General features: G+C 50.0%; 1 protein-coding gene across 1 annotated transcript in view; it reads right to left on the bottom strand.

The window, feature by feature from the left end:
• Nucleotides 1–10,803, bottom strand: part of LOC107124025 (multidrug and toxin extrusion protein 2-like) — a gene marked incomplete at its 5' end in the record, with an annotated part of 27,064 nt that overhangs the window by 7,923 nt on the left and 8,338 nt on the right. Inside the window, 7 exons of the mRNA XM_015427410.1 lie at nucleotides 1,013–1,145; nucleotides 2,810–2,879; nucleotides 4,297–4,372; nucleotides 4,682–4,790; nucleotides 7,379–7,446; nucleotides 8,703–8,816; nucleotides 9,782–9,879. Of these exons, the coding sequence (XP_015282896.1) occupies nucleotides 1,013–1,145; nucleotides 2,810–2,879; nucleotides 4,297–4,372; nucleotides 4,682–4,790; nucleotides 7,379–7,446; nucleotides 8,703–8,816; nucleotides 9,782–9,879 (668 nt within the window). The remainder of the gene's footprint in view (nucleotides 1–1,012; nucleotides 1,146–2,809; nucleotides 2,880–4,296; nucleotides 4,373–4,681; nucleotides 4,791–7,378; nucleotides 7,447–8,702; nucleotides 8,817–9,781; nucleotides 9,880–10,803) is intronic.

Below are 10,803 nucleotides of genomic sequence, written 5' to 3'. Positions count from 1 at the left end.
CGTCCCAGGCCCCCCCCCCCCCGGCATCTGATTGTGCCGGGGATCAACTGCGCAGTGGCTCGGGGGATCTGTCTGATGCGTCTATTTTGATGCGGCTCAGAAAAGCCACGCTTTGGCCGTGCCTCCCCCCCCCGTGTGACCGGGGCCAAAAATGGGTATTTTGGGGGCAGACACAACCCGTCTCAATTAACCAAATATAATATTGCCCTAATTCAATTGTTTTTGTCTCCTTGGAAACAGCTTCAAAAAGCTGACCAGTTTATCCAGTTCCGCAGGGCCTGAAAGACGGAGCTCTTCTGCCAGGCTTTTGCATAGGAGCCCCCACCACCACTGTACCACCACCGAGCTGCCATCTTTGACGGTGGGTTCGATCTGGATGTGAGCTGGCCCTGGGAAGACGACCAGACGACCTGAAGAACTGGTCATGAAGGGACGATAGTAATAGATTCCTGAACTTATACTGATGGCTTAGGCCGGTCAACGGAACCCAATCTTGGACCGATAAGAACTAATATCAAGAGCGCTGGCACTTTGGTGGGAGGGATTGTTTTATTCTGTTTTTAGCTGTTCAATCATGGCATATGCCTCTTTGTTAGCCGCCCCGAGCCCGTTTGGGGAGGGCGGGATATACATTTAATAAATAAATGATAAGTAATCAATCCTGCTAGAGTAAACACACTGTGCCATTAAAAAAAACCTAAAGAATATCATGTACATTTTTCCACATGAAAAATCAAGACAACCCCCCGCCGCCACCCCCCACTTTCAGATACGCCTTCTGTAGCTTCTGCAAATCTCAGTAACCCCCTAATGGAGATGTTTTCTCTTGCTCTGGTACAAACTCATTTCCCTGAATCCAGGCCGATATAAGACATCGTGGCCAAGGTCCTCTGCTGTTCATACTCCACCAATAAGAGACCATTGATCTGCTGGATCTCAGACGGTAACGAGGGCAAGAAGGGGTCACTTCAACAGCCAAACCCCCAAAAGGTCTGCCATCCAGTAGACTCACCCATCACACCGAGCTTGTACCCAAACATGAGCGCGATCCCAATGGGCAAGCCGATGGCATAGTAGCCAACAGCATTTGCAATGGCACCGATCTTCTGCTTCCCTGCTCCTCTTAGCACCCCACCACACGTTGCCTGAAGAGAAAGGGAAACAAGGAGGAATTTCAGATAGGCGATATATTCCGGAAGAGGAACAGTTATGGTAGACCATGATGATCAGTAGCCTTCCACACAGTCACACAAAACCACTCTACCCAGACCAGCCTGCCACTCACCAGCCTCAACCTGATGCCCTGATCTGAACCTGCTGTCCAATGGGGTAATTGTTTCCAGGGACCAAACTGACAACCCCCTCACCTTCTCCTGACTTGTCTTTTGGCATGGAAGGGTTAGCAACATAGCTCTCACCAATCGGTGATGCCCTGATGTCCCGCTGGAAGCCGCTGTCCAATGGGGTAATTGTTTCCAGGGGGCAGATGTATTCCAATAGGGTTGCTATACCACTGTCGCGTTATAGCGTTATAGCGCTATAAATCGAACGTTTTTTTAAAAAAATCACCCGCGCAGGAGGAAAACGGCGGGAAAACAAAGCTATCAGCCGCTTCTGATCCGGCTCTTTTCCGGTAGGGGAAAGCCCTGTGTGAAATGGCAGCCCTGTACCGGTTCACTTCAAAATGGATCATTACTGGCTTGAAACCGGGTGAAACTGGGTAATGTGAAATTCCTCAAGGTTTGCTGACAGCAACTCAACAGGTTCCCAAACTGTGGTGCCGGAAGAAGAAACACAAGTCTTGTGAGCAAAAATACTACTTTGTGAACTACTGGCATTAAAGTTGTGAGCGAGCGACTTGGCCACGAAGACAAAAATGTGTGAGCCGGAGGCTAAAAAACTGTGAGCTAGCTCACACTAACTCAGCTTAGAGGGAACATTGCCTGTGAGCCCAGAGTACTTGACCACTGTCTGTCTGCACAGGTTTGTAACAATAAGTGGGCATTTTGGGGCAAAGCCCTCCCAGGAACATGTCATGTTCCACCACTGAATTAATTTGAATTTAAAAAAACAAAAACCAAGCCCACTCTGGCCCTTTCCATTACAGAGATATAAGAGGAAATGTGAAAACAGTTGTCAGGATTGTCTGGGAAAGAGAAGGGGAGGGGTGTTTGCAAGAGGGCTGGGGCTGAGTCAGTGAACCGTTTCCTGACCAAATTAATCCTCCTCTCCTCTGTAGCATCTCCCTTTCTCTCTAGGCCCTTTGCTTTTGTTCTGCATTCCACGACATCTGTAGTGTTAAGTGAGGCAGAAGAAAAGTCCAGTGGAGCCTGAGTGGTGGGTGTTGCCTTCTGACACACTTCCGGTGATGTCAGGGAGTGTGGCACATGCAAATAAGTTATGCTAATGAGTTATACTAATGAGCTCCTGCACCTCTTTTTCTACAAAATGACCCCTGTTCAGGCCTCTCCTTATAGGAAAGTTGTTCCAACCCCCTATTAGTTTTCATTGTCTTCCTCTGGACTTTCCCCAGCTCTGCAATATCCTTTTTGAGATACAGTGACCAGGAAGTCCTACACAATTACAATCTGGGTCTTAAAAGAGACGTCCCATTGTCACTTGAGCAACACGACGGATTCCTCGAGATAGCCAGAGGTTGCGTGGCTCGCACACCAAAGCAAAGCAGAGCAAGGAGAATGAATTATTCAGGAGAAGTAAAAAAGAGAACACGTTATGTTAAATGATGTTACAAGTCAGGGAAACACACGCTGCAACATTCCGCCACTCACGCTGCTGTCTCGAAACTTACTGCCATGGCATCCAAGAGGTGGAAAGGAGAGAAGATTATCATCACTTTGGAGACCAAGGCCACGATGTCTCTGCCGGGAAGGAAGGGAAGAAGGAGGTAAGGCAGACAGACAGATCCCAGCAGGAACTGGGGTGGAATCGATCGGCAGCAAATTAATGACCCCGATGATGTTCGGCTCTTTAATTCGACAGGGAACCCGGCCGGGGGTTCAGTGCGTGCATTTGGACTGCTGCGTTCCACCAAACTGTGCCATCCGTAACCCAGATTTCCCAACTGCTCACGGCAAGCAATCACAGCTCCACCCACGGATCCCAGCCACAAGAAGCAGACAGGGCCGTTTTCTTCGTTTCTTTACATTCCCATCAGCCACACAGCAGTCACGGCTTCTTGCACGTCTCTGAACACCCCTCTGATGCAAGCACAGCACTTGAAAGATGCACTGATTTCAAGGGACAAATTTTTGGCACAAAGAACAGGAAAGTGGCGTGAAAGTAAGGAACTGCAGGTCTGTTTCTTGCAAATGAAAGAAGGACATCGAAACGGGGTTGTTTCAATCACACCATCTGGCTTTCAGAGCCCTAAAGGCACAAGCGGAGAATACACAGAAGAGCCAGAATCAGGCCCTCCAAGCCCCAAAGAACGTCCCAGTCACATTTGGGGTTTAAGCCTTTCCTATACATACTGTTTGCCTGATATACACTATTGTTCCCCCGCCAACTGCTATCTGCCTGCAGAAGAGGAGGAGGAGGAGGAGGAGGAAAAGAACAGGAGGAGGAAGAGAAGGAGGAGGAGAAGGAGGAGGAGAAGAAGAGGAGGAGGAAAAGGAGGAGAAGAGGAGGAGGAGATTGGATTTATACCCCGCCCTTCACTACCCAAAGGAGTCTCAGAGCGGCTTACAAACTCCCTTCCCCTCTCCACAACAGGCACCCTGTGAGGTAGGTGAGGCTGAGGGAGCTCTTGACAGAAACTGCTCTTTTTCAAGGACAGCTCTTATCAGAGCTACGGCTTGCCCAAGGTCATCCAGCCAGGTGCAAGTGGAGGAGTGGGGAATCAAACCCGGTTCTTCCAGATTAGAGTCCGCGCACTTAACCACTACACCAAACTGTACACACATATACTATATGACTAAGTTGCAGCTGGGAGCCGGGGGGGGGGAGTGCCTGGGAAGAGCTTTAAAAATGGTGCAGGGAGAGGTTACCCCCATAATCCCTCTCATCCATACACCCTGCTTCCTGCACTAAACAAACACCTCTCCCATGGTTATCTTGAACTCCGGCTTGTTATTTAGTTGGAACCTTCCGCCTCATGCCTCTTGGACTGGAAAGCTCGGCACAGAGACTCACACACAGAGACCCAGCTTGCAGCCTCTGCAGGTAGGAATGCTGGGCCCATGGGAATCTTGAATGATTTAGGATGATTTCTCGGGGCCCGCTGGCAGCTCTCCCCTGCACGTAGTTCGAGAGCCCCAGGAACAAAAAGTTACTCACTCATCATCGGTAAAGATGTAAGCAACAATATCCTTCAAGCTGGCTAAAAGGGCAGCAAACACAACAGCAAAGACCCCTGGAAGAAAGAGACAGATGGACACAAGTGAGAACGATCCACTTGAGACCACAGATGGGTTTTGCAGAGGTGTTCACGGTCAGCATCCTGATCGACATAGAAAGGATACCAGTGCTCACCACCCCCACCCCAGTTGTGTCTTGTGCAGGGATGCACAAACCCATCCCCTTTTCACTGTTTTTGTACGGGGTGAGAAATCCAGCAGCATCCCTAATCTTATGCAACACTCTCCCTTTAAGGCCCAACCCATCCTTAAGACAGCTCCGCCCACTACTGGGATGGCAGATGCTGCCTTAAAGACACACACACCTGCACAAAGTAATACTGTGATACATGATCTTTTGGCTTGCTCTACATCTCCAGCTCCCAAAGCGTTGCCAACTCGGACACTGGCCGCCACGCTCATGCCTTGAGGCAGCTGAGGAAGCAAAAAGAGACAGGGATTGTGTACGTTCCAACAATAGGAAAATATGGTTAAGATGGTATACCTCCTTGAAGGCAGGTGTAACAGGACATTGTTTTAAAACATGTTTTTGGTGGTATTGTAACCCGGACAGACTACCGAAGATTCCTGCAAAGTCTTAACTCTGTTGGAAGTATGGCAAAGACAAGGCCACTCTGATCCACAAGTGGTACGGCTGTGAAAAACTCAAGATTTTGGGATTATGGTGCCTAAGGAGGTAACAAATATGGTATCTGTATCTGTCTACATCACATGCACCAGCTGGCCCTCTATCTCGATGGTGCAGATCTTTCCATGCTGATCCATGCCGCTGTAATCCTGAAACTAGACTACTGCGATGCATTATACATGGGGCTTCCCTTGAAAACTGTTCAGAAACTTCGGTTGGTACACAACGCTACTGCTAGAGTACTGACCAGTTTAAGCCAGAGTGATTTATTATACCTGTGCTTCAGCAGCTTCACTGGATATCTATTTGCTTTGGGGCACAATCCAAGATGCATTTACTATAACATTGACCTAAGCTTGATAAACCCAGGCTAGCTCGATCTTGTCAGATCTCGGAAGCTAAGCAGAGCCGGCCTTGGCTAGTATGTGGATGGGCGACCTCCAAGAGATACCAGGGTCATGACGCAGAGGCAGTTAATGGCCAACCACTTCTGAAATGTCTCTTGCCCTAAAAAAAAGAGTCTAGCTTGCCATCTAGAGGAGCATAACGCTATAAAGAGCTAGAACTTCTGGCTGCCAGGCAATCTTAGGATCTCTTAGCAATTCTACATACAATGCCACATGGTTATTATTATTACTATAACATTTACATCTATGCATGCAACATAGTCTCCTGAGGAGACTTACAAACCTCCCATAACAAAATCACAATTTATGTACAAGCCAAGAAAATGTAACAATGCAATAAAAATAAACTTCAGAAGCACAATCAACAGTATCAACATCACCAATTAGTGGGAGGGAGGAATCACAGTAAAATAAGTAGATTAAGGTGGGCTGAAGCAATAGAACAAAATTTGAGTCCACTGGCTCCTTTAAGACCAACAAAGTTTAATTCTGGGTATAAGCTTTTGTGTACCCAGAGTTAAACTTCACTAGCCTTAAAGGTGCCACTGGACTCAAACTTAAGTAAAATGAGTAGACGGTACTAAAAATAATGAATTCAACAGCAATAAAAGGTGCAAAAAATAGCAACAGGTAAAAAGGCAGTTTAAAAAACCCCACAGTTGATAAAAGATGATAAAAGACTGAAATGTTAATAGCCGGCCAGATCAAACGCATGTCAACAGCAAGCACGGGTGCAGAGGAATGTTTCCATCTGGTATGGAAAAGTTTTGAGAATCTTGGTGCCACAGATGGAGGTGTGAGGAGAGAGTTCCAGAGCTGGGGAGCCACAGCTGAAAAGCCCCTGTCACAAGGCGGGGGTACCCAGAGAAGGACCTCCCAGGAATATCTGCAGATCCACAGAGGACTGGATCCCTCAATGGCTGCTGGCCACAAAAGAGAAATGGACCCAACCCCAGTGCAAATTCCAAGTGCCGGGGCAGAGAAAGAGGACCGTCACCATCACAATCTCCCTTTCTGGAAGTGTCTTGGTTGGCTGCTGTTTCAAAGGGGACGGTGCGCTAGACCGATCTTTGGTCAGACCCAGCAGGGCTCTGCTTACGATCTGATGTGCTGCCACAGAGCATAGCTTGGGGACAGCAAAAATACTGAGACTGTGGCAAACGCAAACACGCTGCTTTCTGGAAAACAAAAAATGCAAAAGGGGGGGGGGGAGGAGACAGTAATGTCTGCAGCCTTCCCTTGGTGATATATCCTGGTTTTCAGCTGGCAACTTGGCTCCCAAAGGGGCTTGCGTCTAATTTTTAATAATGATATGAATTAAAATGTAATTTAGAAGATGGATAGGGAAGTGGTCTCGGGTACGATGGGAGAGGGACGTATCTGCTGCTGCCTCCCCTCGCTGCCACAGGAAATGGTGGCATCTACAAGCATTGCCGGCTTCAAGAGGGGATTGGATAAACTTATGAAGCAGGGGTCCATCAGTGGCTATTAGCCACAAGATATAGATGGAGCCATCTGCCTGGGGCGGTGATGCTCTGAATTCTTGGTGCTTGGGGGAGCAACAGTGAGAGGGTTTCTGGAGTTCTGGCCCCGCTGGTGGACCTCCTGATGGCACCTGGGTTTTGGACATTCTGTGATACAGAGTGTTGGACTCGACGGGCCATTCCAACATGGCTTCTCTTATGTCTAGGGCAGTGATGCTCTGTATTCTTGGTGTTGGGGGGGGCCACAGTGGGAGGGCTTCCAGAGTTCTGGCCCCGCTGGTGGACCTCCTAATGGCACCTGGGTTTTGGGCACTGCGTGACACAGAATGTTGGACTGGATGGGCCATTGACCTCATCCAACATTGGCTTCTCATATGTTCTTTTGTTCTCCCTCTAACCTAAACTTTAACAGACCAGATCATAGACCAAAAGAGGAATACAGCCAAAATGGAAGACAACCACCTGGGCAAGCTGAGCTCTTACCAGGTAGGCGACGGTGGCCAGCTCGTAGATGATTGACTGGGCTCCCAATTCCACCACGCTAATCATTCCTGGGTGGGGTGGGGAAGAGGCAAAAGATGAGGAATTATGCAGGAGCCCTCTGCACACACAAACACACAAACTCAGTGGATTGGAGAGGACACATTAGGAGGCCGTTCACACATGCATGTTCATCTCCTGGTGACTGCACTTCTAGAGGGGACTCGCGCGGGTGAACAAACCGCCCAGGATCTAACGGGCACAGACAGAACTCCGCATGTTAAGAGCCCACTGGGTTGTGTGGCATCAAGCAGTGAGTTTACATGCATGCGTGAACTGGTCCACGGGTGAACAAACCACCCAGGATCTATCGGGCACAGACAGAACTCCGCATGTTGAGAGCCCACTGGGTTGTGTGGCATCAAGCGGTGAGTTTACATGCATGCGTGAACTGGTCCCGAGTATCTCTGGAGTTAATAGTCTGGTCACCAGCAACTTTCTGGCAGGCTTCACAAGGTACCTAGTGGGTTGCCGACACCTCTGCTTCATCCAAGCCTCTCAGATCTTTGATAGAAGAGCCACACATCAAACTAAAGTGAATTTAAACTGGAGGGTCTCCTCACCGTTCCCGCCCCCCCAGCTGGTGGCCTTTTGGTGAGAGAAGGAGGAGGAGGAGGAGGAGAAGAAGAGTTGGATTTATACCCTGCCCTTCACTCGGAGTCTCAGAGCGGCTTACAATCGCCTTCCCTTCCTCTCCCCACAACAGACACCCTGTGAGGTAGCTCTTGAGAGAACAGCTCTGAGAGAACTTATGACTGACCCAAAGCCACCCAGCTGGCTGCATGCGGAGGAGTGGGGAATCACATCCTGATTAGAGTCTGCCGCTCTTAACCACTACACAAAACAGGAGTATTTAAGAGTATTACCCACTCAGAGCCCACCCACTGTGCTTCTGCATGAATCCCTGTACTCCTGACCGAAAAGAGGTTAACCCAGAACAGTGATTCATCCAGAGATGCAACAGGAAGCATCCTCCAAAGGGCTGGTCATTCAGTTGCATCAGGCTGCGTAACTTATGCACTGCATCAAAAATTACCCACAACAAGCAAAGGACAGCTGGAGGTGAGCAGACCTAGAGCAGGGACTCACACAGAGATAAGAGACAGCTTCTACGGCAGGGTGTTATGGGCTTGGGTGAGTTTTTTAACCACATGATTAAATGTGGGGATACGTTCCACACCACTCTGCGCAAAGCTGGCCCTGGATCTCGTTGGGCGCAGCAAAAGGGAGACGCAGAGGTGGGGCGTTGCTTAATTTAAGGCCTCACCTGACAGGAAGCTCCCGATTTCAAAGGTCCACCACTCGATGCACATCATCAGCATGCTGGGGATGGCCAAACGCATGAAGGCGCCCCATTCCTGCAAGCAGTCCAGCGTCCAGCCTGCACACAAAAGACCTTTTTTCCCTTTTTGGAATGTTTGCATTTGTGTTTCTGTGTGTGTGCGCGCACGCCTGTGCCTGGAAGTCATGGTGACCTCTGGTGACTCCTACTGGGGCACGGAGGATATTCGGAGAAGTGGCTTGATGGCCTGCCTCCACCTCCCAACCCTGGTATTCCTTGGAGGTCTCCCATCCAAGTACCGGCCAGGGTCGGCCCTGCTTAGCTTCCGAGCTCTGATGAGAGCGGGCTCACCTGGGCTATCCGGGTCAGGGCTCAAGCATTAGGACTTTTAAGAGGCTTCCGCTAAGAGGCTTTCCCCGGTCAGCTTTGCAAAGCACTAGCCCCGGTTCTTTGCCAGGCTGGGATGGTGGGAGCTCCCAGGAGGGAGGGAGGGAGGGCAGGGCCCCCAGAACTACTAGAACAGCTGGGCGATGATGTCGGAGAGACTTTCTCATGCCTGCAGTTCCCCTATTTGGCCAGTCCTGAGTGGTGGCGCCCAAGAGACGTCCCCATCTAACCCTTGAGACCAGGAGGAATATTGACAAAGGGCGGGATCTCTTTTCCAGGGCCCCGACAAGATCACTGGAGTGCGTCAAGGACACAGGGCCAAACCGTGCTGCCCTACCACTTCCAGGTATCTCTTTCTCATGTTTGTCCCACCCTTTCTCTATGCACAGTTCCCCCCCTCTTCCGGTTTACCCTCACAACAGCCCTGCAAAGTAGGCTAGACCCGAGAGAGAGTGGAAATGGGAACCCAGGTTGCCACAGTCCTAGTCGGATGCTCTAAGCCACTCTCCCAGACTGGGACGAGGGAACAGAGATTTTGCAGGCGACGGGTCGATGCACCTCCGGTCTCCCCTTCTCTCTTGGGGGGCAAGCGAGAAGGGCCCGGAGGAAGACGGCTAGCCGGTCAGCACTGCACCGTCCTCTCCCGCAGCTGCACAAAACCATCGAGTCCACGTTACCTCCCCAGGTCTCCTTGTGGATCTTTTTCCACCACACGTAGAAGAAGAGGAGCAGCGCTTGGGTGTTCTGGGAAAGCGTGTTGGCCCAAGCTGACCCGCTGCAACAGAAGAAGAAGAAGAAGAAGAAGAAGAGAGAAGAAGAGATTGGATTTATACCCTGCCCTTCACTACCCGAAGGAGTCTCAGAGCGGCCTACAATCCTTCCCCTCCCCACAACAGACACCCCGTGAGGTAGGTGGGGCTGAGAGAGCTCTCTCGAGGACTGCCCTTGAGAGAATAGCTCTGAGAGAACAAATGACTGACCCAAGGTCACACCGGCGGCTGCATGTGGAGGAGTGGGGAATCAAGCCCTGTTCTCCCAGATTAGAGTCCGCGCTCTTAACCTCTACACCAAACGGGCTTTATAGAAGGACACAGGAAATTAACACTGGCTTTTTTGGATTTGACTTTGGTGTCATTTCTGAAGCTAAGCGGGGCACGCAGTGATAAGTCTAGACAGAGCAGAAGAGTTGAACGCCATCGTCCGGGAGAGGCACTGGCGAGGGACGGAATCCACAGTGCCCCCCTCGCCAACCAGGGACCATGCCAACCCGATCCTCGGTGACGTTTACTCACAAATATGGGAGGCAGACTGGTTCCCCTTCCAGGAAAACAAGCAGAGGCAGGCAGGGTAAACACACGGAAGGACCAGGGGGGTGAAGCAGGTTCATTTAGCTCAGCGCTGCCCGCCCAAACTGGCAGTGACTTCCTAGCCCCACCCGCCACCAAAATCCCAACTTCAAGCCTCGGCTAATGGGGTCTGAACTTGCTGGATCCTAATAGGGGAAAAGATCTTGGGGTCGTAGTGGATAGTTGAGTGAAAGGGGTTGAGAATAAAATGGCCGATATTTATTTATTTATTAGATTTCTATACCGCCCTCCCAAAGGCTCAGGGCGGTTCACAAGCGGCAAAGCCGGAATCTAAAATACAATAAAACACACAATAAAATACAATATTTAAACCACAATAAGCAACCTAAAAC

Source organism: Gekko japonicus, unplaced genomic scaffold (genome assembly GCF_001447785.1).
Source record: "Gekko japonicus isolate JY-2015 unplaced genomic scaffold, Gekko_japonicus_V1.1 scaffold2353, whole genome shotgun sequence".
Lineage (NCBI taxonomy): Eukaryota > Metazoa > Chordata > Lepidosauria > Squamata > Gekkonidae > Gekko > Gekko japonicus.
Note: the sequence above shows the minus strand (reverse complement) of the source record. Positions and strands in the feature narration are given on the sequence as shown.